The sequence below is a fragment of the Coptis chinensis genome, unplaced genomic scaffold (genome assembly GCF_015680905.1).
Source record: "Coptis chinensis isolate HL-2020 unplaced genomic scaffold, ASM1568090v1 utg912_pilon_pilon, whole genome shotgun sequence".
Taxonomy (NCBI): Eukaryota; Viridiplantae; Streptophyta; class Magnoliopsida; order Ranunculales; family Ranunculaceae; genus Coptis; species Coptis chinensis.
In genome coordinates, this window is record NW_028238191.1 from 51,389 (window position 1) to 79,325 (window position 27,937).

General features: G+C 38.3%; 2 protein-coding genes and 2 pseudogenes across 4 annotated transcripts; 1 reads left to right on the plus strand and 3 right to left on the minus strand.

Moving 5' to 3' along the window:
• Window positions 1–5,910: 5,910 nt before the first annotated feature.
• Window positions 5,911–7,695, minus strand: LOC147472678 (organic cation/carnitine transporter 3-like). Its single transcript, XM_086588350.1, has 2 exons — window positions 6,559–7,695; window positions 5,911–6,453 (listed from the first exon to the last, which is right to left on the minus strand). Exons 1-2 carry the CDS (start codon window positions 7,583–7,585, stop codon window positions 6,047–6,049), a joined length of 1,434 nt encoding a protein of 477 aa, XP_086444476.1. The 5' UTR covers window positions 7,586–7,695; the 3' UTR covers window positions 5,911–6,046.
• A 486-nt stretch (window positions 7,696–8,181) lies between these two features.
• LOC147472679 (organic cation/carnitine transporter 3-like) lies at window positions 8,182–11,695 on the minus strand (annotated as a pseudogene).
• Window positions 11,696–15,807: 4,112 nt separating this feature from the next.
• On the minus strand, window positions 15,808–16,778 carry LOC147472680 (organic cation/carnitine transporter 3 pseudogene; annotated as a pseudogene).
• A 2,258-nt stretch (window positions 16,779–19,036) lies between these two features.
• On the plus strand, window positions 19,037–24,641 carry LOC147472681 (dol-P-Glc:Glc(2)Man(9)GlcNAc(2)-PP-Dol alpha-1,2-glucosyltransferase-like). Of its 3 annotated transcripts, none has more exons than XM_086588347.1 (8): window positions 19,037–19,211; window positions 19,281–19,369; window positions 19,915–20,248; window positions 21,390–21,660; window positions 22,715–22,852; window positions 22,934–23,138; window positions 23,694–23,836; window positions 23,919–24,641. In XM_086588347.1, the coding sequence occupies exons 1-8, from the start codon at window positions 19,122–19,124 to the stop codon at window positions 24,176–24,178; spliced, it is 1,530 nt and encodes a 509-aa protein (XP_086444473.1). In that variant the 5' UTR covers window positions 19,037–19,121; the 3' UTR covers window positions 24,179–24,641. The 3 variants fall into 3 exon arrangements, with proteins under 3 accessions (XP_086444473.1, XP_086444474.1, XP_086444475.1); XM_086588348.1 differs by having other exon boundaries at window positions 19,049–19,148; XM_086588349.1 differs by having other exon boundaries at window positions 19,072–19,156.
• The last annotated feature ends 3,296 nt before the right edge of the window (window positions 24,642–27,937 follow it).

Here is a 27,937-nt window from a genome sequence, read left to right on the forward strand (position 1 = left end):
ATCTGTCAACAAAAAGATATGGGATTGTGCATATTAACCAAGCAAGAAGTCAAGAACCAACAAAACCAACCAGAGAATATTGATGGGGTGTTTATGACTTGTGAAAATTTTGTTGTACTTTGCATATCAAGTCAACATATGTCTTATTCTTGTTGGGTTGTTTATGATGGGGTGGGGTATGATTGAACAAGTTTTTTCTACTTTCCCTTTTGTTTTGACTCTTCTCTCCGATGAAAACCAGTTGCAGATCTACTGCAGATCTATGACAAATGTCATAAAATATCGTCAAAATATCGACGATTATTTGTTATTTATCGATATATCGACGATATCAACAAATACTTCTGTGTAAAATTTCCCCACACAAGGGAATATATTGACGAAATATATCGAGATTTCAGGAGTCGATATTTCACCGTATCGCGATATTTTGTTCTATGTGTACAAGCAACAGATATTAAACTTCTCTGCTAATTCTAAGTTTTATGTACTTTACAATATGTAAACACAATAACTAAATGAATAGGGAGTATGGAAAAGAAAGCACAAATTCTACTATGTATGTGGTCTTAGCTCATTGTTCCTGAGAAGCTCTGCCTTCAAAAAGGGTTTGAAGGCGTTAACAAATAACCACGTACACAAATAACAGTATGGAAAGGGAAGCACTCGGCTTATTGTTCCTAAGAATATCTACCTTTAAAAAGGTTTCAAGGCATTAACAAAGGTATGCCTGCATATAAACAGTGACAAAGTATATTAGCAGGGACGGAGTCAGGATTCTAAGCCAAGGGGTGCGAGAATATGTGCACACCCTACCACACCCCACCCCACCCAAAAAAAAAGAAAAAATTGTATGCAATTTTTATTCTATTTTATTATTATTTTTGTCAGAAGGTATAAACAATACAGATCAACAAAACTATGCATTTATTTTAATTCACAAAACTATAGTGTGTTGACTACTAATAATTTATATGGACAGATGAAATTAACTACTTAAGCACTTAAGTCATTAATTGATATTACTATGTTTATATATATCTACATAATCTAGTCTACAAATCTATAACAATTCAACAAATTGTTAACTTTCTATAATGTTATAAATCTATATAACCCTACTATAATGTGGAGAAAACTATAAAGAATTAACATTGAAAGTAAAAAAATACATTTTTTTTTAAATGAAAATTTTATTGATAATGATAACGAGTTTTACAAATAATTATGACAAACGTGCAACAAGTTGCGTCGCAAGTCATTTTTGAATTTGTTTTTTATTTTTTGTTTGGGTTGAGGTTTGACGCTTGTTTAAGAATTGAAAGTGAAGAGAGCTTACGAGTTTGTTATGGGTGATTAGAATTATACAAATTGATCGACCGGTTGGGCTTTGGGCCTTCGACTATTTGTTTTAGTCTCATTAACTCATGGCCATCAAACACATTTGTCTATATTTAATGGTTTTGGACTCAAAATAAATGATAAATGATAATTTTGTTGGGCAAAACAAGAGAAGTAAAAAAAATATTGGTTTATTGGAATGTTTTTTATTAGTTTTTTTTCATACTATTTTTTTTGTTGATTATATTCTCACTATAATTGTGAAATATTTAGGAGTGCGGTAGTGGAAGTTTGTTAAAATAATTAGGGGGTGCGAGTCCTTATAGTTTGAAGATTTTTCTAGGGAATAAATTATGTGGTAGTGAGATTTTCTAATCTCAGAGGGTGTGACTGGCCCCACACGCACCCCCTATATCTATCTATGTATATTAGGGTATCAATATTTAGAACAGTTCAATATCACAATTTCATATTTTCTCTCATGTTTTTGTCAGAAAAAATTCTTCCGAGTACATTAAAGGTAACTAACTGAATTTGTCTCCCAAATCCTTTGGTTCCTCTCAATGAAGAAAAAAGTTCCAGCCACTACCATGAGAAAAGAGATGCAGGAACACTAAAGCAAAATGGACATGTATATGGCAATACTTATAAATGCAACTACCCATTTTAGGAAATTCAAAAACATGTTGGTATTAGAAAGTTCATACCTGACCTTGGTATTAGTTCCTTCGATACACCAAATGTTGGAATCTTCATGTGTATTTCAAATACTTGTGTGTTGTTTAGTCCCACATTGATGAACCACCACTAGCAAGTGAGGTATTTGAGGTGAACCTCTAACATAAGGGCGTGCCCTTAGGGTACAAAGGCTTTTGTGTTAGGAGGGAGGACTCACCCAAAGCCACACACGCGCGCGCCCGCCCGAACCGAGCCGCGTCGTGGGCTTGGGCTGTTTGACTAGTGGATTATCAATTGCCTAAACTTGTTTTTGCTTTTGCAGCAAGTTTCGGCTAAGCTAGAGTTCTACTTTGATTTGGTTTTGTGAAACCGAATTAGAGAGGTGTCCTTCTCCATCTATGATTCGATCATACCTCTATGCAGTGTTCATTAGAGATCAATCACGAACACGTGAGAGAGAGGGACGATAGAACTTCGTGTCTTCTTTGCCTGCCTCTATATCGACCGAGACGGTCGCGGCATACTGCTGCCACTATAGAACCAGCGAAACAGAAATTGAAGTCGTGCTACTCCCTTCACTTACCTACACGAAACAGATAAGTCTTTTATTGTTTCAATCTTCTTCTCTTCTCTTCTTCCTGTCAGCCGCCAGAGAGAGTTATATTGTTGTTCTAGAGGGTAGTCTGTTATAGTGCAAAGTCGGACTGCTGTTAACCATTGAATCCTGTGAGGAAGACGCCACTGTTGCCTTTCTGCACCATTGGAAGGGGCGAAATCTTTCCTTAAGGACAGCCTAATCCGCGCCTTGGTTATTACCTGTTATTCTGTCCTTGTCTTCTATTGTTTTCTTTTATATGCAAACAACACCAAATGTGTATGGTTTCCACCACAACAACGTGAGCTTGAACCAAAAATCTTACTATGTTTGTAAATAGATCCCTCAGTTCCGCAATCTCGTAGCACTGGGTTTGGACAATATACAATAGTTCTAACTCCAAATTTCTACTGTTGCAAAAGATGCTGAGAACATTCTCCCATCTACATACCTATAAAGAAATGTGATTCTTTGTAATTATGAGGAAAGAGGCAGTGCATCAACTATATCGATGAAATAAAAGCGATGGCAAACCGAGGTGGAATCCCTTCAAAGCGTATGTAGAGCTTCCACCTGTTTCCAAGTAATGGTTATTTTCGTGGTTTTACTGCATGCAAAAGTAAACAATAATGTTGTATCAAACCTAAGGGGTCGTTTGTTTTTCCTCGAGCCTATGAATCTTTGAATCTTTGAATGGCTCATCCTCCTGAATGCTAAATCTTTGATTCTTTGAATTCTAAAAAGATGTTTGTTTTCTGTTAGAATAACTCCTGCTCTCAAGAAGGTGAATATAAATCATTCGGACAATTTTACTCATACTATCTATTTTAAACACTAACTTGATTTATTGTTAAACAAAATATATATTATATTTGAGGAGAAGAGATGGATTATCGAAAAAAATAAATGATAAATAAATTTATTTAAAATATGCTTTCACAAATATATTTTAACAGTTTATTTTCATATTTTGTTTATTTTCAGAATATATATATGTAATTCTATTTTTAACAAAGTGGCTATCATTCACCCAAAAATGAAAAAAAAACCATTGGCGCCAACATCAAATTTTGAAGAACTTATTTTGAAGCCATAAAAGTCAAGGTAGGAAAGTAGATGGGTTCTTAAGAAAAGGCAAGAAGGGACTTTCTTGTTTCAAGTATTAGAATTCAAAGATTCAGAAGAAATTTTGGTCTTGAATCTTTGCATGCTAAAAAGTACCAATTTGAATGCTTAAACTACTTAAAAAAAACAAACAAGTTTTGAACCTCTGAATGCTTAAAACTTAAGTTTAAGAGGCTCTGAATGCTGAATTCAAAAAAAACAAACAACCCCTAAATTATTAAAGCACCTAAATTATTTTCGTGGTTTACAGAATTCTATTTGGAAAAGTGTAGGAATCCATATTGTACTTGAAGTAGAGGCCCTGCGATAAAGTTATATATACTCTGTTTAGTGTGGTTGCGTGGTATCAAACGGGGATCAAGTTTCTTCGAAGAGACTCAGAATGGTAATTCATAATCATCAACCTTTCTTTCTTGTGTGTTTTTTTTATCGTGCCATTATATATTTATGTTGTATATATTTTTTTTCAACAATATTTTAGATGATTTTAAGTATCGATATTCTGATTTCCCCTATTTTTTAAGGTGGTTCTTGCGGCTGGTATTGTAAGTAAATCTGGTAAAGGTGAGTTCGTTTACCATAATGCCGATATTTTTGAGGTTTTGTCAAGTTAGTTCACGTGTTAGACTGAATATATTTTTATGTTGTTATATATGCATATTAAATTTGGAGTCGCACTGGAATTCCTAATAGTTTTATAACACTCTTTATTGGCAATTCCATTCCTTTGGATCAATGCAATAATATTGTGTGAAATTAATGTAAATCACAATTACTGGACGTATCACATAACCTCTTAGTGTACTAATTTGAGTGGATGTTTGATGGATTTAAAGTAAAAATTACAGGAGTTAACAAAAATTATATAATTAATTATACAATTTATAATGTCTACAGTCCATACTATATATGAGTAGGCAGAAATAATATAGTCATAAACTCATAATGCTGTCATACATAGTTAAAATGTTGGTTGGTTTATCAAAAAAAAAAACTAAAAGGTTGGTGTTTACCTTTATTTAGTTAACACTTAACACCAATGGTTTCATACTATGTATCGTGCATGCTGTACCCATGACTATATCAAGCGATGTGAAATACTTTGTGGACTTCATAATGTCATACCAAGATCACACACTCGGAGATGCAGTTTGTAACAGTTTTTATTTTTTTTTTTTTGCAGTACTGGTTTCAAGGCAATATGTGGAGCCCTTACGGTAGAGGAATTCTTCATATACTTCACTTGTTAATGGTGGATAACCAATGTGGAATTATCTTCTATGCACTAAAGTTGAGAGAACACTTTTTGTTTATCTCCTCTACTTTCTACAGACACTAGTACTTTGAAATACAATAGAGATTCCAACAAAAATATCATTAAGCAAGGAAATATTAATTAATGAAACCAAGGTTGTTCTGAAGTGTAGATATATTTTGTGAGATCGACAAGAGCAAAATATATCTTTTAAACCATTGGAGGGAAACCTCTCTTCAGCTATTTGCTCTGAATAAACAGTAACTGTGTTGAGCTGAATAGTATGTGACTTTATAGAGCTTTTAGATTTCTGTTTTATATCTCCTCTTCCTCTTGGCAATAGAAACTCGACAGGATAAAATTTGTTCAGAAAATTTCTATACCATTAGGCCAAGGAATTGTCATATTTACTGGCTAACTGCCCCCTCATTAAAAAAATTGTGCATGTAATAGTGTAATACCGTACACTTCCATTGGCCCCTCCAAACCGGAGTTCCTGACCCTGCCTTTGGCCCTGTGCAAATATTTGGGAGATTGTTCACCAAAATGGCATGTGTTGTTGGTATTTGGTAAGGGATGATGAGAATCTTTCGTGGTATAGTAGCTAGGGAAATATTATTCAGGGCAGCAGATCTCATTATATTTACTGATTACTTTATCTTAGTGGACATAGATATTCATTTGGTCTGTAGCTTGTCAATAGTGTACAGCAACCTACTCTCATCTTCACGTCACCAGCTAAGGAGTCTATTGAGGCGATTAACAAATATATTATAGAGATCTCTATATTTTATAGTAACGAAGTACTTTTGATTTTCTTAGTGTGACCCAGGCCACCTGCAATTCGATTCTAGCTATATTTGTAAGATGTGTCAGAAAACTAGGAGCAAAGTCACAAGGAGAAAGACAGAGAACATCATCTACAACAACTAATACCATATTTTAAATTAGAGTACATCACTTATTCACTTGAACTTATAAAAAAAAACAGCAAGAAAAACAAGCAGTAAAGTACATACACCATTGTCACTAACAGCTGCAAGTGCAGTGAATTATTCCTTGATCTCCTTGTACTCTTGTTCATCCAATGTGTCACAGAAACACCAACCTCTTGTCTCTGGCAAAGAAATCACGAAGATACCACAGCTGCATATTACCAATCCAAATACTCCAAAAGATAAGAAACCGTTTTCCCTTCCTGCTGCCACTAACACTGGAGCAAACACGCCACCAAATACTAGTGCTTGTCTCACCATCGACAACGCGGAATTCCTAATGCATGTTGGGAACAATTCTAATGTGTATATTAGCAACACATTAAACGCGGTGCATGCACTGAAGAATGACACTAGTTCCATGGCAATCTGCAGTTCTTTTTTAGCGACCAGTAAACACATTATACTACAAACCCCGCTTACTAAAGTAAACACCAAAACTGCACTTCTTCTGTTCAATTTACCTATAAGGAAGAATGTGATCAATGATGCTGGTAGCTCTGATAAAGCGTTAAGAGTGGCACTCAAGTAAAGATTGAAGTTTAAGTTGCCGAGGCCTAATGGCATACCGTAGTATATCATTCCAGTTCCAAATCCAACGATCATAACTGATGATAATCGTCTAAAAGCCCACCGCTTCTTCCATAATATCTTGATTCCAGAGTATAAATCCACGTTCCATGTCTCTTTATCGATTGATAGAGACAATAAAGAATCATCGGAGAAACTAAAGCTTACGTTATTACTCATACTCTTTAGTACCTTAATTGCTTCATCCTTTCTTCCTTGAACAAATAGCCATCTAGGCGATTCATGTACAGTGAAATGAACTAATGTAGAATAAAAAATTGCCGGTATGGAAGTCCAGAGATAAAGTGTACGCCATGATGATTCTCTATTAAGATAAGCTATGGCGGGCAATGATAAAAATCCAATCGTAAAACAAAAGAATCCTATTATACCAACCTCGCCACGCCATCGTTTTCCAACAAGCTCTGTAGATAGAACAAGAGCACAGGTGCCAATTGTCGCACGCCCGAACCCAGTAATGAATCTCAAGGCTGAGTAGACCCAAATATTGGGTGAAAAAACAGTCAGGACACCTGCCAAAGACATCATTAGACATGATAGAACTAGCATGTTCTTGCGGCCGAGGGATGAGTCCGCCAGTGTGGCTAGAACTAATCCACCTATTAGACAACCAACGAAAAAAGATGAAGTAGGTAGGCCAGAAATGAACGGGCCTATACATGCTAGATCCCACTCCGAGACTAGGGATGTTTTGACCGGATCATTCCAAGCCCATGCTGTCTTTGGTAACTGGCACTTATTTGCCAGTGGACTACATGACTCGACGGTGTCGAGGTGAGTGCAGTGCCATGCCGGTCTGGCCTCAGTGAACACACTGATGAAGGTCTGCTGTGCATCGAAAACCCATGCAAAAGACACAAGGACAGCCTGCAAGAACTGATTCCACCCAAAACTCCCTATGCACTCTTCTATTGCTTCATCAAGAGATGAAATTTGATTTTCAAGTAGGGGCCCTTCAGATTGAACTGGGTCTGGTAGGGAGAGCAGGGGTGACGGATCAGTCATTTGGTGTCTTTCCTATACGTCTATACTTCTTATTAGATAAGTACTATGGTTTTTATGTGGAAATGAAAGGAGGGGGGAAGAATCTCTATATGGCGGTGACCTGGTGGCCGGGTTGTTACTGATTGAGATCCTAATGCAACTTGGTGGGAGCCACCACTTGGAAAAAACTAGATAAGAATCTGAAAAGTTGGTAATGCATGTCTGTAAGTGGAATAATGTGTTGGGCTTTGCATGACATGTCTTGCAAAAGCGCATGAACTTAAATTCGTTAATATGATTGTAGTCATGTAATTATACCTCAAAAATACGGAGATTAATACAAGATATTCACTAATATAGAAACACAGTTCATGCTTTTCCGTGTCTTAGATGCCAACTTATTCGAAGTCCTTGATTAAAAATCATTCAGCTATAACACAAGTGATTAGAGATTGGCTTGACATTGATAGATAAACTACACTGCTGTATTGGTTGGTTTAGTTTTGTATTTGGCAGACTGTTCTTTAATTTATTGTCAGCCAAGGGGGCAGCAATTGCGCACCCACAAGTTCTTAATTATCTCCCCAGTCAGTGATACCAAGTGTTTTTTTATTTGCTAGAGGATAATTGTATTGATAGCAAAAAGAAAATTACATTTACATGAGAGCCTTGAGTAGGTCTCTAACATTACAATCATCTTAAGAAATAAATATAAAATAGGTAGAGTGTGAGTTCTCTACTCTATGTAAAAAGTCTAGTCTGCTTCCCCACCATTGCATCTGTCCATTTTCTAGTGTTGCTCCTTTCTTGGCACACAAGTCTGCACCGAAGTTGGCTTCTCTCCATGTACTTGTAAAGAAGATATTGGCTTCGTCTTTAACCCTATCCCAATCAGCTTTTACCTTCCAAATGAACTACATTGCTCTGAAAAGACTTGACTGCTGCAGTAGGAACTAAGTGTATCTTTTGTACAGAAATAAAATTTAGTTATACAGTGGCTGCCATTGTTTAGAGATACATTAAGTAGTTCATGGCAAACCCCAGAATCCTTATGCTAAGTATTGGTGAGAGTTCCTGCTGCAAAGTATCTGATTAAGTTCAAGCTTGTATGCAAGCCGTGGTACTATCTGTGATCGCATCTTGGCCAAAGCCCATCTCGCTCCTTGTACTCAACTAGAGATCCTATTTAAATTGTATCTCCTTATTAACTTCCTAATTGTGGACAAATACGGTTCTGCTTGAATTTGGTTCACTACAGTTGTATTGATAAATATAAGGTTTTCATGATTAACAGCAAAGAAATCACGTTGTGTACTGTTTCCATGGTGGTGGAAATAATTCTGAATTTCCAATGAATATAATGGTCAGAGTTATAGACCTGGAACAATCATTTATGGGAGAACCAACCAGTAAAGTTCAAACACCATTGTCACTACTGGCTGCACTTGGAGTAATCGATGCCTTGATCTCCTTGTATTCTTGTTCATCCATTGTGTCACAGAAGCTCCCACCACTTGTCTCTGGCAAAGAAATCACAAAGAACTCAGAGCAGCCTATGAACAATCCAAATACTCCATTAGCTAAGAAAGCATTTTTCCTTCCTACTGCTACTAACATTGGAGCAAACACACCAGCAAACACAACTGCTTGTCTCACCATTGACAAAGCGGAGTTCCTAATGCATGTTGGAAACAATTCTAATGTGTAAACTAGTAACACATTAAACGCAGTGCTTGCACTGAAGAAGACACTAGTTCCATAATTCCATCCCTATCTTCAGTTCTTTTTTAGCTACCACTACACTCATTATTATACCACAGACCACGCTTATTATAGTAAACACCAACACTGCACTTTTTCTGTTAATTTTTCCTATAAGGAACAATGTGAGGAATGATGCAGGTAGCTCTGATAGAGCATTAAGCGCAACACTCAAGTAAAGATTGAAGTTTATGTTACCGAGGCCTATTGGCATACCATAGTATATATACCGTACCAGTTCCAAATCCAAGAATCATAACTAAACATAATAGTCGAAGAACCCACCCCTGCTTCCACAAAATCTTGATCCCAGAGTACAAATCCACGTTCCAAGTTTCTAGATCGATTGATAAAGACGATAAAGAATCCTCAGAGACCGTTAAGCTTATGTTGTTACTCATACTCTTTAGTACCTTAATTGCTTCCTCCTTTCTTCCTTGAACAAACAGCCATCTAGGTGATTCTTTTTTGCACGCAAGTAAGGAGTAGTATTACGAATAAAAGAATGTGTTACAGAGAGATAATAAGATTACATTTCATCTGACTTAACAGAATCTAAAATAGGATCGAAAGGGGCACTCCACTCTTGGGACAAAACCTGGTCGAATGTCACTCCAAACAGCTTGTCTATTATCAAGAGTTGAAGCATGCCTTGCTGCAGCGTCACCTCCAAAGTTAGCTTCGCGAAAGGTATGGGTTATTCGCCAGGAGCTAAGTTTCGAAGTGGCTATTTTCCATCTTGCTCTGATCTTCCAAGGCGTGTTCTCTCCCATAAGGCTTTGAGCCACAGCCAATGAATCACATTCTATCCATAACTTCAGCCATCCTCTACGCACGGCATGTTCTGCTGCCAAGATGATTGCCCAATATTCTGCTTCAAAGTTTGTTACTACTCCAAGCCCTTGTGCAAGAACACCTAGTATCTGATTTTCTTTATCCCTAAAGAGAACACCCTGTTGGAGTTATCCCTCACATGAGGAGAAAACAATTTGGAGAGAAAAGCGGGCGAATTCGCATTGACCTGACAAGTCGAGGCCAAGCCCAGATGATGAAGCCTTCGAGTTCGAGTTCGATAGAATAGGGCGACCCGCGCCAGAGGGGCGACTTCGCTTCGGCTTCCGGTGTCTTAAGCGCGACTTCGCTCGCCACATGGGGGCCCCAGCAGTCTAATTTCCGTGGGCCTTGCTACAAGATTCCTGAAATTTGGTTTTGGAGATAAAACCAAAATCAAGGTTTTGGAAAACCTAACCAAACAAGTCAGAAGGATTGGAATCCAGACTAAAACAAAGAGAGAGTACCTTTACAGAGATACAACCCTGTAAAGAGATAAGAGTGATCTAGTAAGGTGAGAGACCGTAAGGGAGAGATTGTAATCTTCCTTCCCATTTTATTAAGAACTGGCTCTTGTGGAAGTAGGCATCATTGGCGAACCACGGTAAATCTTTGTGTTGTGGTTTGCTTTTCTTTTTTACATTATTATCCATTGTTAATAGTTGTTTAGCGAGTTGGGCATGTTAGTATAGGTAGTTTGTGATATTTGAGATTTATCCGAGTTGAAGTGTGTTCATACAAGTTATCGTGTAGTGGGGAACCGATTGGTATTGGTGTAATCCCCAACAAGTGGTATCGAGCCTTGGTTAGAATAGCCTAGGGTGTTATCCGAATCTTGGTCGGTGTGTTTGAATGAAATTCCCGAGAGAAGATTTGAGGTTAAATAACTTGTAGAGATGGACCATTCCGTGAACACTCGTTATGATGAGTCCTGAATAGGAAGAACTACACCATCCGGAAAGCCAAGATGGAAGACTTGCTATACTGCAAGGACTTGGCACTTCCCATTGAGAATGAGAGAGTAAAACCGAAAAGACCCATGAGAAATGGTGGAAAAAGCTTGACGTAAAAGCGATTGGATACATTCGACAAAGTGGATTGACGACGATTGTCTTTCACCATGTGGCCCCGAGACTCGACCTTGATCTATGAAAGAAACTTCGAAGACCTTTATGAGAGGAAGTCGGGTGGAAACAAAGTGCTAGTCGTTAAGAAGTTTGCGCATTACGACGAAGTACCAAGAAGGTTCTTCAATGTCCGAGCATCTTAATGAAGTACGTAATATCATCAATCGGATGCATTTGATGAAGATCAATTTGGGAGACGAAGTTGAGGCTTTGTTTCTATTAGGCTCTCTACCCGAAGTTGGGAGACATTAGCGGTTTCTACATGGAGCGCCCGAAGGATGGAATTGTTACCATGGAGATGGCTACCATGTCTTTGTTGAATGAGGAGACTAGAAGGAGTGCAAGCAGCGACTCTTCTCACCTCGAGATCCTTTTCACGAGAGAAACGGGAGAGGTCAAAACAGAAAACCATCTCGTTCTAGAGGTGATGACGAAGTAAATCTAGGGGTGAAGCTAGAACTCCTAAGGCGAGAGGCAATGTTACTATTGTGCCAAAAGGCCACTTCGTGATATATGAGTGCGAGAACGAAGAAGGGATGAGAAGAATAACCGTGTACATGAAGACATGGTGCGGAGGAACGGAAACACGTGCGGAGATACTACCGCGCACTAGTCGGCGACCTAGTGGGAATTGTGTCGGATTGGTGGTGTGTCTTTGTCTTAGTACCTCATGTCGATACGATCTGAGTGGGTGATAGATACTGGGGAGCATCCTATCACGTCACAATCGCGATGGGAATTCTTCACTACCTACGGTATGGTGAATATGGTGAAGTGAGGATGGGTAACAATGGCGTCGAAGATTATAGGCATTGGAGATGTTCATATAGAAACCAATGTCGGCTACACCTTGACACTCAAGGATGTAAGACATGTCCCCGACATACGGTTAAGCCTAATTTCGGCCGGAAATTAGATGACGATGGCTTTGTAAACTCGTTTGGTAACGGGGGTATGGAAACCGAAAGAGGTTCCATTGTAGCGGCCGGAGGAAAGAAAACTTGCTCTCTTTACAAAACACGGGCTAGTTTGTGTAAAGCGAAGCGAATCTGCGTAAGAAGAAAGCTTCATCCGAATCGTAGCACAAGAGACCGTGGTCACACGGGCATAAAAGGGATGGAAGTTCTTGCCAAGCAAAAGGCCATGCCGGACATTAAAGGTACACATTTAAATACATGTACTCATCGTTTGGTAGGAAAGCAACAGGGTGTCTTTCCAAAGATTCCCCGTCTCACGAAAAGGACACCGCCCTCGAGCTAGTGCAATACGCACTTATGTGGTCCTATGAGAGTGAAGTCCCACCGGGGAGCCGTACTTCTTGACATTCATTGATGATCGTCAAGAAAGATATGGGCCTATAGTCCGAAGACCAAGGATGAAGTACTTGGCGTGTTTGAGAAATTCCACAAAGATGGTGGAAAGAGAGATGGGGAAGTTGTTAAAGTGTATTCGCCGGATAATGGGGGTGAGTACATTGGGCCATTTGAAGAGTATTGCCGAGTCATGGGATTCGTCATGAGCGCACCGTTCCCAAGACACCGCAACGAGAATGGAATAGCGAGAGAATGAACCGCACCATTGTAGAGGGATGAGATGCATGCTATCTCACCTAAGCTACCTAGAAGCTCTTGGGTAGAAGCAATCGCGTCTGTACCGTGCATGTGATCAACTGTCGCCGGCAAAAGCCTCAATAGTGATTATCCGAGAGAGTATGGTCGGTGAGATGTTGATTATGGATACTTGAGGGTATTTGGGTGCAGGGCATTTGTGCATATTCCGAAGGATGAGAGATCCAAGCTTGATGACAAAGCCAAGCAGTGCATTTTTCTGGGTTATGGAGATGAAAAGTTTGGTTACAAACTCTATGATCCGATTAACAAGAAGGTGATCCGAAGTCGAGATGTTGTGTTCTTAGAAGACCAAACCATAGCAGACTTTGAGGAGGGTGAGAAGCTACATGCTTTCACCAATGATCTTGTTGATTCAGAACCAGAAGTTCCTACTGTGGAACGTGCAGAAGGCATTGAGAATGCAGAGAACCATGAGTTTGAAGCTCATGATGAGAATCCTATTGCTCATGATGGGATAGAACCTATTGGTATAGAAGATGCAGATGAGATGCATGAACCACCACCGAGCAAGCGTAAGTGCATACTCACGAGGCACCGGCCAGATGGGGCAAGGAGGTCCGACAGAGGGAGACTAGCTTCAACCGGTATCCACCACATAATCACGTGCTACTATCGGATGGTGGAGAACCTATGTACTATCAAGAGGCACTTGAAGGTACGCACAAAGAAAAGTGGTTGAAGGACATGCATGACGAGATGGATTCTTTGCATAAGAATCACACTTATGAAGTTAGTTGAGAAACCCACGGGGAGAAAAGTTCTCAAGAATAAGTGGATATACAAAGTCAAGCATGAGGAGAACAATCCTCACCCAAGGCATAAAGCTTGCCTTGTTGTGAAGGGATTCGGTCAAAGGAAAGGAATCGACTTTGATGAGATTTTCTCTCCCAGAAGGAAGATGACTTCTATCCGGGTGGTATTGGGTATGACCGCAAGTATGAACCTAGAGGTTGAAGCGGCTAGATGTTAAGGCGACTTTTCTTCATGGAGACCTTGAAGAAGATGCATGTCTACATGGACCCGACCCGGAGGGTTTGAGGTCAAAGGCAAGGAGCACCTAGTATGCAAGCGATAAAAAGAGCTTGTATGGGTTGAAGCAAGCACCGAGACGATGGTACATAAAGTTTGATTCCTTTATGGCGAAACAAGGATACAAGAAGTCCGCTTAGATCATTGTCGCTTTGTTCGAGATTTCCGGATGGGGATTTCATAGTGCTATTGTCAGATGTGGATGATATGTTGATAGTTGGCCCAAACATCAACAAGATATCCAAGATGAAGAAAGACTTGAGTAAGTCCTTTGAGATGAAGGATTTGGGTCAAGCAAAGCGGATACTTGGGATGCGGATCACTTCGTGTGAAAGAGTGGAAAGTTGTGGCTTTCAAGAAAGCTACATTGAGAAGGTGTTGAAGAGATTCAACATGGATCAAAGCGCCCGCCGGTTGTCCGCTTCCGGCCGGCCCGTTCGCATGACCAAAGAGATGTGTCCTAAAGGGTGAGCATGAGCAGAGTCGGATGGAAAAAGATTCCTTATGCATCCGCAAATGGGGCGCTTTGATGTATGTCATGGTGTGTACTAGACCGGATATTGCTTTTCGCCGTTGGGGTGGTAAGCGATTTCAACCGGGTAAAGAGCATTGGGAAGGTGTTAAGTGGATATTGAGATATCTCAAAGGCACTTCCAAATCATGTTTGTGCTTTGGTGGAAGTAAGCCCTTACTTGAAGGCTACACCGATGCGACATGGCGGTGATGTTGACTCGATGAAGTCCACCTCCGTTATCCGGTTACTTTTGCGGGGGGAGCGGTTTCTTGGCAATCTAAGTTGCAAAAGTGTGTTGCCCTCTCCACTACGAAGTTTAAGTATATTGCAGCCAATCGAAAGTTGCAAAGAGTTGCTATGGATGAAGAGGTTCTTCGACGAACTAGGGCTAAAGCGTAAACGGTTTGTAGTTCTATGTGACGGTCGAGGCCATCCACTTGAGCAAGAATCCGAAGTTTTCATTCTAGATCCAAGCACATACACGTCGCGTTATCATTGGATTAGAGAAGTACTTTCGAGGACAAGCATTTGTGTATCGAGAAGATCCATACCGACAAGAACGGGTTCTGATATGATGACCAAAGTCTTACCGAAGGTAAAGTTTGATGTTTGTTGTGCTATTGCCGGAATGGCGACACACTCCTCCGCTGATTTGGCAATTGCATGGAGGTATCCCCCCGCTCGATTTGTTAGGAGGGATTGATGAGTTATCCCTCACATGAGGAGAGAAAACAGAGCCGACGCCGAAGCTTAATTCGGCATTGCACAAAGTCGAAGGCCGCGCCGCCAGGATGAAGCGACTTCGCCGAGTTCCGATAGAATAGAGGCGACCAGCGCCATATAGGGCGACTTCATCATATAGAGCGCCAGTTCGAGTCTAATTTCCGTGGGCCTTGCTACAGTACCCGCGAAATTTGGTTTTTGGAGATAAAAACCAAAATCAAGGTTTTGGAAAACCTAACCAAACAAGTCAGAAGGATTGGAATCCAGACTAAAACAAAGAGAGAGTACCTTTACAGAGATACAACCCTGTAAAGAGATAAGAGTGATCTAGTAAGGTGAGAGACTGTAAGGAGATATTGTAATCTTCCTTCCCATTTTATTAAGAACTGGCTCTTGTGGAAGTAGGCATCATTGGCCGAACCACGGTAAATCTTTGTGTTGTGGTTTGCTTTTACCGCTTTTACATTATTATCATTGTTAATAGTTGTTTAGCGAAGTTGGGCATGTTAGTATAGGTAGTTTGTGATATTTGAGATTTATCTGGAGTTGAAGTGTGTTCATACAAGTTATCTGTGTAGTGGGGAACCGATTGGTATTGGTGTAATCCCCAACACACCCGCACCTCCATTACCTGGGTTGCCAATAGAGGAGCCATCTAGGTGATTCGTGTAAAGTGAAATGAACTAATATAGAATAAAAAATTGCGGGTATGGAAGTCCAAAGATAGAGTGTACGCCATGATGAATCCTTATTTAGATAAGCTATGGCTGGTAATGATAAGAATCCAAATGCAAAAGTAAAGAATCCTATTATCCCGACCTCGCCATGACATTGTTTCCCAACAAGCTCTGTCGATAGAACTAGTGCACATGTACCAATTGTCGCACGTTCAAACCCAGTAATGAATCTCAAGGCTAAGCAAATACAACAAGTTCTAAACCTGTACCAAGAACGTTGATTTAAATTGTTTCCTTATGAGTAGTCCCTTCATTGAGTTGTTGAACCGTTACCTGGGCTTGTTTAACTCCCCTCACAACAGTTGCAACACCTACCAAAGACATGATTAGACATGAAAGAACAAGCAAGTTCTTGCAACCGAGGGACGAGTCAGCCAGAGTGGCTAGAAGTAGTCCACCCATTAGAGAACCAATGAAGAAAGATGAAGTGGGTAGACCAGAAATGAAAGGGCCTACACACGCTAGATCCCACTCTGAGATTAGGCTTGTGTCGACTGGGACATTCTAAGCCCACGAAGTCTTTGGTAACTGGCATTGATTCACCGATGAGCTACATGACTCTGTTGCGTCTAGGTGAATGCAATGCCAAGCCGGTGCGGCCTGAGTGAAAACACTGATGAAGGCCTGTTCTGCATCAAAAAGCCATGCAAAAGATACAAGGACAGCCTGCAAGAATTGATTCCACCCAATTCTCCCCAAGCACAGTTCAATTACTTCATCTACAGATGAAAATTGTTTTTCTAGTAGGGGTGCTTCAGATTGGACCGTGTCGGATTGGGAGAGGAGGGGTAATGGATCGGCCATATTGGTGTGTATAGTACACCTCTGTGATGATTGTGGTAGTGTACGTGTATATCTTGTACTGAGAGGAAGAATATAATAGATTGAAGCAGCTTTATGCAGTTGTCAATTACTGATTGAAATTTCAACTTGCTGTAGGAACCACAACTTGAAAATATTCTTGTGCGTTTTTTTTTTTGATTGGCAAGCCTGTTTTAAAACGAGATCAGTAACTCATTGGTGCGGCCGGACCTCTGGTATCATCAGTCATCACCCAAAGGTTTTACCAACTTTGCTAGTTGGCACCTGCAAATGTGTGGGCAAACCTGTTTTTAATGAGATCAGCAACTCAATAGTGCGCAGGCGGGTTCTCCACATTGAATGCGACTTTCGCCTGTAGCAAGCAAACATTGACAGCACAACGTAGTGTTTTCTGCATGGTTTTCTGAACAGTCGTCCTTGTAGTCTTATCATCTTCAACTATATATTAACACCATTCGGACTGGAGGTGTTGATGACGAAGAATCAACTGATTGCTTTCCTTTCTTCATAATCTGAAAAGTAGACCCAAAAAAATTGAGAATGCAGCGCAGCTACACCATCAAGCTCTATTATCTTCATTGCTATTGCTAAAGGATTAGAAATGTCTAATAAGAACATGAGCAACAAGAAAATAGTGGTGCATGCATGAGTGTGACTCTTCTCTGGTATAAGTATATAGGATTATCAATGGTAACACTAGTTTAACTTGGAGAACAAAACACTTAGTAAAAAAAATCGTCTCACAAACTCAATCATTCGAGGGGCTCATGACTCGGAATATCTACAGGGAATCGAACTTAGTTGCGGACTCTATATAAGTATACGTAGAGGTTGCTCGCTCCAAAAAAGATGTTTTTGTGCACAAAATCCAGCCAAGTACTTTACCAAGATACCTTGCTTCATACAATTTTAAAAATGTGCACATTATGCTATTGAAGAGCTTGTAATTTGATAGCATATATTGTCCGTCTATGAAGTTTTTATATGTACACATATATAGAAGCACATCAAAACTATTATATGTACTGAAAGTTGTTTCTCCAATGTATATTTAACAGAATTCCTGGTTAATAACTCATCGTCAACTACAAGGACCATGGGGGCTGTGGAGGTGTTGATGAAGAGGCACCTGGTGTCCTGGTGATTGCCTTTCTTCATTATCCTGAAAAGGAGCACAAAAGAAAAAATAAATAATATGAAACGAACTTACATAGAGAGGTTAATGGGAACAACGCAACGCAAAGCAAAATGTGGCGGCAATTACAATTGGCTTAGCTTCTTTCCTTCTGACGCAATTGACTTCTTCCCTGCTTGCTTATGTTTCCTTCTGACGCACGCAATGTTCTCCTAGGCGCTTATATAACCGTCAATTGCATATTTATGTTTCTTTAAAAATAATAATAAAATTTAAGAGTTTTTTCATAAATGTTAGCATATTTTCAATTTATTATATCAAATTTATTTTTATTATTTATTTTTAATATTATTATTATTTACTAGTATACTGCTATGCTAGTGGGGGCGTGAGCGGAGAGGGAGAGGGAGAAGAAAGAGATGAAGAATGAGGACAGACGAAAACCAACCAAATGAATTTTTGCAGCATAAGTGGAGGTGGAGAAGAGAGAGAGAGATGAGTTTGTAGTGGGAAGAGATGAGTTTGTGGTGGGGAGAGAGAGAGTTGGGTTTGGTTGAGAAGGAAAGGGGATAGAGAGAGTAGAAGAGGACAGACAGAAACCAACCAAAATATTTTTTGGGCCACACATCTCCATCAGGCGAACGTTCAATTTCCATTCACTGATAAAAAAATAAAATAATTTAAAGAGATAATAAAATAAATATTTGATTAAATTTTAATTAACTATAATTAATCAATAATTATAAAGTAGTAGGTCTTTAGTGAATAGGTGTTTAGGAGAATTTTCGCTCGTAAGCACATCTATATATATATATATATATATATATATATATAGTAGGTTCCGTTTACAACACTTTTTATACAACGTTTTATACAATATATATATATATATATATATATATATAGTAGGTTCCGTTTACAACACTTTTTATACAACGTTTTATACAATTCTATTTATACAACGTTGCGGAGAGGTAAAATTAGTGCCTTGTTTTTCCTTTTTATATAGGTAGTGAGAGTCTTAGGGTTAGGGTTTTGCGTGCTTGGGCTTCTAGTCGGGCCTGGGCCCAACAATTCTATTCAATTTATTCCTAAGAGTGGAACTTGGGCCGGGTTAGCCCAAACCCGATAGGCTAAAACCTGATTTTTGTTGTTCATGGCTAACAGTGATCCATTTTTGTAAAATCAAACCAATAAGAAAATTGAGATTGATTAATTTGTTTGCGGGAAAGAAAAGAAAAGGAGAGATGAGTAGATTGGCAGTGGGAGTGATGGTGAGCATGTGGGTAATTCCATTATCGTTACTAGTTAATCATATTGTCCCAGACCCATACATGGTAACTGTCTAATCTCTTGAGCGTTGTAAGAGTTTAAATTGTTTTTTTTAATGATATTTGAATTTGCAGGATGAGATATTCCACATTCCTCAAGCACAACAGTATTGCAGAGGCAATTTCAAGACCTGGGATCCCATGATCACTACTCCCCCTGGCCTGTCAGTTAAATACAATTAAATATTAATCATTTTTCATACTGGCAATTATGAAACGCTTGCTTCTGGAACTAATTGGAAATTGTTTTAATAATTAGATCAATGTGATTAGATGCAGCTTGTAATTTTAAATCTATGTTACGCATGTTTTCAAATTACCTAGTATTAATTTTCTGTCAACGCGGTGATGCATATATGGGTAAATTCTTTCATATTAGGGTCTGTTTCTTTAACAGATTGGTTGTTAGTTATACATATATTTTCGCATCACTTTGAGTCTATCTATAACAGTATCAATTAAACTGCGTTTGTTGAACTTGTAGAGTTTGTTTGGATTTGTTCTAATTTCTAGTGTTATAGAACATATTAACTGGGAGGTGTCAACTATATTAGCTTGTAAAGTTTGTGGGAATTGTTACCACATATGCAGGTTCACAACCCTGAACTGTCATCAGATTCACGATGCAGATATTGTTACAGCAATTTTTTTTAATTTTTTTCTGCTTTTCTTCTTTTTATATGTTTATGCTTTCTTATAACTGTTGCAGGTACTTTCTTTCACTTGGCTATGTCGCTTCTTTGTTTCCCGGAATGTTTTGTACAGAGTTAGTTTCTTCATTTTCTGAAATTTGCACTGCTGCAACTCTTCGCTCAATCAATGGTGTCTTGGCTATCATCTGTAGCCTTCTTGTATATGAGATTCTTACCCTGTCAAGACCAGCTCTTAGTAGAAGAGATGCAGCTTTACATACAATAGTCTTATCCTTGTACCCACTCAATTGGTTCTTCACTTTTCTGTACTATACAGATGTAGCTTCACTAACCATAGTGCTTGCTATGTACCTTACTTGTCTGAAGCAGCGTTTTCAGCTTAGTGCACTGGTAAAGTGGTAAATGCAACATTCTTTATTCCCTTGGAAACATGGATAATATACTTGTTTCATTTCTGAAGGATTAAGAACTTTCTATATAATCGTCTTGTTACTTTGCAAGTACATCATCCTAGAAACATCAAGGATGGATAGTATACTTAATTAATTTTGATTATTTTTTATAACATATATTATCCTAGTTCATTAAGGGGATCTCAAGTCTCCGTTGTTGTATTACCTCCACACAATCAATGAATTTTCCTTTAGCAGAGTGTAACTTGTCCTCTGACCAAGCTCTAGCAATATTCAGTCACTTTGTTAAACTAGGCCTTCCTTTTATCTTTGCATAGTGAAGTAGGTCATTTATTTACTTAGGCCAACAGGCTGGAATCTAGTTTTTTTTAACATTTTGTAACTTATCTCTGAAGATAAAACTATCTTTGGATGGATATAGATTGACTCCCCCCCCCGAACCAATATTACTGTTTTCCTTTTTCAGTTGGGAGTTCATTGAGTGAGGATTGTAGTGTAGAGGCATTTTTATTTTTTATTTTTTAGGTGTTTTGATATTTTGTTTTTTTTACTATTTTTAGTTCTTCTTCACGTTTTCTTTGTAGCTGCCACTTTTTTCCTATCATTCTGTAGGAAGTTAATTTTTTGCATCTTCAAGTACATGCATACACAGTGGTTTAATTGGAGTTTTTTGTATATTAAGAACCTAAATAAAGAAATGAACATCTGGACAATATAATGAATTAACATGGTAGTCTTGGTTTTAGGTCTTTTGCATAATTGAATGGAGATTATATGTATTATCAAGAGATAAGGAACAGACTAACAATAAGAAGTTCCAAAGAGAAAAATTGTGAAGTTTCTCAGTTCCACTGGACTTGGTTTCATTTCACTTGGATCCTAAGAGCTTTTATGTGTAAACAGAGATTCTTAGAAATTGGAACTCCTCAAAGAGAGGGAAAAAAAAATATAATATATATATTATATCATCGTCAAGTTCATGTCTGGTCATAAAGGAGATCAGGGGACATGAGATCATTAATAAAATAGCCCTAATGTGTTGCTAAAATCTACTTTTACACGAATTTTTTTGCCACTCTGAAGTCCAAACTAACCTAATATTCTCACCCTCTCTGCAGCTTGCAGCCTTGGCAATATTGATTCGGCAAACAAATGTTGTGTGGATGGTCTTTGTTGCTTGCAGCGGGATTTCTAATTATATATTGCCCTCACACTGCAAGGGACCTACTCAACCAGATGATCATTTTGTATCAACCAGTAAAATTGAAGGATTGGTTGACAAAAAAAGTGTGAATGTAGGCCCTTTGAGAAATAGGAAGTCCGATAGTTCTATTGATGCTGCCAACCATTCTGTGTCCATGAGTACCTCTTCACAGCATCTTGTCCCAGGTTTATTTATATTCTTCATAACTGTAGTTTGCCCAGCTGTGTTGATGTTATGCATTTTTATTAGCTGTCTGTGTAACTGTAGTTTGTTCCATATAGGATGGGGTTATATGTGCTTGTATAGCCCTTGTACTTACATCAGCTATGATTTCCTGATGTGTGTGTTGTAAAATGTCATCTCATTTTATCTATGTTACATGGACATGCCATATTTTAAAAATAATCCATGTCAGATACGTATCCATGTGTCCATGTCGGACACATATTGTATATGATTGAGCTCAATTTTTAATATTTTCACTGTGTCAGACACTTCATATCTGTGTCGGATACAGACACACGTATCCGTGTCAATGTAACTTAGCATTTTATTAATCACAAGCTTGCTGCATCATTTGTTTTAGCTCTTCTTGTGTTCATCTGTACATCAGCTGATATATCTCCATCAAGTTCAGATCCAGTTCGAGTGGTTTACCATCACCAAGTTGATGAGAAACATCATGGGCATAGGTTTCTAAGTTAGCTATGGCCTATCCCATTTTTTATTTTCCTTATAGAAAAAACCCTTTGACTGTATTCAGAAGTACGTGAATCGGATTGAAGAAAAGTAAGATGATGGACACTCTGTAGCTTGTTTACTGTATACATTTTTCATCATTGTTATAACTTGTAACTTCTCTAAATTATAGAAAATAACAAATATCTCTACTCCTGATTGGAGTCATAATTATGTTTGACATGCGCAAAATTAGTTTGGTGCTGATACTATCTATTGGAAGAGTTCCCTTTCTGTTAAGCGTTTCATTTTTGACCTAACTGAATTTTCCATTTACTTTCCTGAACTTGCTGTAACAGTTTAGTGTGCTACATATTTCATATGTTATTGTTTTTGTCTTAGCCAAAATGTACTCTGTAGTCTGTACAACAAAATAACATATTCTAATATGAAGTAATGGTAAAAAGTCGCATACCAGGCTTCTAAAACTAATGACTGTTTAAGTTGATTTCTCGCGGGAGTGATATTGTAGTGGTGGCTCATAGATGCTTTCCATAGCAGGTATCCTTGATGAGGTCCAGATCATTCTTTTAAGGTTGTGGCTCTTGAAGTGGGAAGTTTTGGTGTCATTTGGCCCATTCTTTGTGGTATTGTTGGCCTTCTTTGCTTTTGTCTGTTGGAATGGAAGTGTAGTTCTTGGTACTTACCATCTATATCTTGTTCATTTATTCTTTAGTTGGAGTAAGCTTTCCCTGACACTGTACAAATCATCCAATGCAGGCGCCAAAGAAGCGCACACAGTCTCTCCACACTTCGCACAAATAATGTACTTTGGGCTGGCTTCTGCCATGGCTATGGCTCCTTTCAGTTTTGGTTTTAGCCAAGTTGTAGGGCTTTGTCGGTTGCTCTGGAGTAACAAACTACTGAGTTTCTTTCAAATACTTAGTGGCCTTACTACTGGATTCTTATTTGTGCATTTTTTCAGGTAAGGTGGATTCACTCATAAATCTAATTGACAAAGTTATTTGAACACTTGCTATGTTTCAGAATCTATTTTTAAGTTGGTTAATTATGTGAGATGCCACCCACTTTTTGTTGCTACTAGAAGAACAGATGCAGGGAATGCCTTCTGGAACTTACTTTTTCTAACATCTTCCAGAAGGGTCTCAATTCAAGAATGTATTGGTTGAGCTGTTGCAAGTATTCATAAAACCTACCTATGACTTGGTCCATGATAATGTCTAACACTTAAGAGTAAAACTCTGAAGTCCAAACCTAGTCTGGGAGGCATACAGAGATGTAGTGCTTGTAGAAGTTTATTTTGCTGCAAGCATTCTCAATATGTTATCCTTTTGTTATCTTCAATTCTACATCATTATTAGGCATATGGGTGCAAGATGAATGACTGGTTCCATTGCATCAAGGTCATGCTTGATATCATGTCATAATAGTTTGAAAATCCCCATATTTCCATTTGTCCTAGTTGTTTCCTTTATTTGTTCTATGCTTGATTCTTATGCAAGTTTGTTTGTCAATGCAGTATAGAGCATCCCTATCTTGTTGCAGACAATCGGCACTATACCTTCTATGTTTGGCGAAAAGTTATTAAATCTAACTGGTTAACAAAGTACCTTCTCCTCCCACTCTATGTGTACTCATGGCTTTTCATCTTCAGAATCTTAGGTAAATGGAGAACAATCTTGTCGTTAAGAAAATAGTATGTCTGGTTTATTTCTACTGAACAAATTGTTTCTGTCATTGTCAGGGAAAGTTCGAAAGAATGTCTGGGTGGTGTTATATTTCCTGGCTTGTGCAGCTGTTCTCATTCCCACTCCACTGATTGAATTCAGATATTATACCATCCCGTTTTATTTCTTAATTTTAAATTGTCAAATCAATGATAGCAGAGAATGGTTCTTCATGGGGTTCATTTATACTGCTGTGAACATCTTCACAATGATGATGTTTTTGTTTCGTCCTTTCCGCTGGACCCATGAACATGGGACGCAGAGATTTATATGGTAGATGTTTCACAGGAAATGTTGCTGAGTGCACTCTATCCTTGAGATAGCTCTTATAAGGAGATAATTCTGCTCAATCTCATTGACTTATGTCAACCTTTTGGCAGCTATGCGCACAGGAAGAGCTTCATATTCTTTGGCAATTGGCATCCTATGTGCTGCTGTACGATTTTATCCGGCTGTTACTAATACCAGGTTTTCTTAATCAGCCATTCGTTGAAGTTATTCTCAGTTTTATCATTTAGCCCTTCTAAAAAAAAGGTTATTAGAAAAGTTGTTCTTCCAAACAATTGTTTTATGAAAGTGAAATTAATTGTATAGGATTTTAAGGGACAATTGAATAGAAGCTTGAAGTGTTAAACAGGCATACAGTGCAGTGGCATATATTGACCTTTATTTCTTAGTTGGATACTTGGATATAGGGATCCAGTATTTTATAAATAAGACGAGCAATATTTTCAATTACAGAAGTCACCCGTCTGCTTAACTTGTTCATCAAACACTGACCCTAACATCCTTGCAGGCCGTGTCCATTTGTTCGTCTAACAGACTAACACTGGCCCTTAACATCTTTACTGGATCTCATCTCTAGTAGAAACTAGGGATGCACAATTATGATGGTCCTGAATATTGAACGGACGATGAAGTTCAATTGAGTTTGCTGTGTCGTTTCGGACTTCCATTTAACTTGGCTTGTCTGGAAAAGGATCCTCTGCAGGGATAATGTTCTCTCTGCAACTTGTTTAGAGCATCTTTAGGTGAGACGCTATCCTAGCATCAAACACCAAATTTTCAATAATTCGGTGTTTTTTCATCTTCAGGAGAGACACATGTTGATGAAAACACCAAAGCAAACACCAAATCGGCTAAAATTTGATGTTTGCTTTGGTGCTGTATCAAATCTCTCTCGCGGAGGAAAAACCTCGCGGTTTTCTGAATACCGCATGGGCTTGGGATAAAGTGTGGGTTTCAATCTCGCGGTTTTGTGAAAACCGCCTGAGAGATTTGAAAAGAGAAGAAAGAAGAAAGTTGATGTGCGACACATCGCTTGGTTTCTAGAAAACCGCGTGGGCTTGTGCTTCTAAGGTGGCTTCTGTGGCGCGGTTTTGCAAAAGTTGCGTGGTTTATGGAAAACCGCGTGGGCTTGGGCTTCTAAGGTGGGCTTCTGTGGCGCGGTTTTGCAAAAGCTGCATGGGTTATACGGCGCGGGAATAAACCGCGTCATTTGATGTCAACTATTTGATATCGCTCCTGAAGTTAGTTGGTGTTTTTTTGGTTTGGTATTTAGTTTGGTTTAAATAGTTGGTGTTTTCTTGGTTTCTCTTCTAAAGATGTTCTTAAAAACTATAATTTCAGAGTTGGTTGTATTCTTTGGAACTATTAGATCTGTTGGATTTTTGTTGACTTGTCCAAGACCAAATTGCAACCCTATGAGTTGGTTGTTCTTCCTTGAAGATCAATAAGTGATCTTCATTAAAATAGAGTACGGGACCTCCCTAACCTTGCGAACGAAAGTTGTGTCTAGATCCTGAGATTTGTTTGTAGAAACTGAGGTTTATTGTAACTTGTGCTGTTAAGTTAGTTGCAAATCTAACATGGAGAACAAATTACGACATAAGTTTCTAATTGACTTCAAGATGATATATCATATCAGGGAGTGACTCTCAAAGATAAAACTGCCGAAAACATAAGACATTTTTTTTTTTTTTTGTAACTCACAAGGACCGGGTAGATGAAAGGTCAAGTATACCCTTGACGCGAAATAAAAAATGGATCGGATAGATGAAATGTCAAGTATATCCCTGACGCGAAATAATTAACGACCCGGCCCAGACGAAACGACCTGGTGTATTTAGTACGAACAATCATTATTCATACCTTTAAGTAGGTGTGAACACTCATTATTCATACCCCCAAGGCCCCAATTACAAACATTAGCTATGAACAACGAGTGTTCAAATCTATTGGAGCTATGAACAATGATCCAATAGGTATGAACATTAATCCAGTTATGAACATGGATTGTTCATACCTATTTGGGAGTATGAAAAATCACTGTTCATACATCAAAAGTGTTCATACATCAAACATGAACAATCATTGTTCATGACTATTTTTAAATTTTTTTCAATTGGTAGGTATGAACATTCAATGTTCATAGTCCTTGGGTATGAACATTGATTGAGTATGAGCATTCGATGTTCATAGTCTTTGGATATGAACATTCAATGTTCATAGTCATTTAGGTATGAACATTGATTGGGTATGAACATTCAATGTTCATAGTCTTTGGTCCTTTGGGTATGAACATTGATTGGGTATGAACATTCAATGTTCATAGTCTTTGGTCCTTTGGGTATGAACATTCAATGTTCATAGTCCTTTGGGTCAATGTTCATACATCAATATATTGTATAAGATACACCAGCACTATTTCTTTATCTCTTATCTACTATTCATCCACATATTTCAATCATATCTTATCACTTAACTTACTCAAATTTGATTCGAGGTTCATCAATTTACATCTCAACCATTCAATCCCGGTCCACAGTTCCAGGGTCATCATTATCACTAGACCCAACCACATAAAATCCCAATTCTACCACTTAGAGGTTACCTCCAATTCCAATCTCATAAAATTAGAAATTCCGGTTTCCGCTTCAATGGTTGTTTGTGTTTACAATAATTTAATATGTTTAAGTCATTGCTTAGGTAACCATTTTTCCAACTTATACGTGTCAAATCCTCTTACAAAAGATTACATTACTATTAAAACTAAGAGTCGTCAACTACGTCTTTCTCCTCATTACATTAATTTCGCATTTGGTTATTGTGAAATAGTAATGAGTACAAGATTATAAGATCGATCCCTCGTGAAGCTGGTGTTGTAAGCGTGTTCACTTTTTAAGTCGGTATTTGGGCGCAAGAAAATGTTAACCTTAAAGGAATAAAAGGGACATGGAGAAACATAGAAAAACGTCTGGTGTCCGGTTTTGATGAAACATATTATGCACTTGTTAATGGAGTGACACATTGGTTAGGTTGTAAATCGGAGGGTGTTATTGTTTGTTTTGATCTCAAGGATGAGTATTTTTATGAGATGCAAATGCCGGGTTTGGATGTTAATTATGAGTCTCATCTAGGTGAGGTCAGAGTGAGTTTGGGAGATTTAGGTGGATTACTAGTTTTCTCTGTGTTTTATGTTACTGGCAAAGGAAGTTGATATCTGGGTTATGGGAGACTATGGTGTTGCCGGTTCTTGAACGAAGTTATTTAAAGTTAGACAAAACTAGATGTGTGGGTCGTTTGAATTCTTGCATCCAATAGGTTTGGAAAAGAGTGGAGAGACTATAATCAGGAAAGATTATTGCCAACTACTGATGTATGACCCGAAACAAAACTCAGTTACAAAATGTAAACTAAAATATGAATTTATGTTTCACAATATATTCAGTTATGTTGGAAGTCTACTCTCACCATGGTTCATGCAGTAGCCTACCAAAAGACTTGATTGGTATGTTTTTTCTCTGTTTGTTGCGGTTGAATTTTTTTTGCGATTAATGATTCTTTCTCTTGTCCTCAAACTATTTTATCTTTTCGTTCATTTTGCAGGTTGTGTTTGAAGCTACCCCGACTATGAAAATCAAGTTGGTCAAGCAACCCTCTTCTGGAAATTTTAATATGCATTTCATCAATTTCCTTAGAATAAGCTATTGTTTTAAAGATAAAATAAATATGTGAAAAAAATTATAATATATAG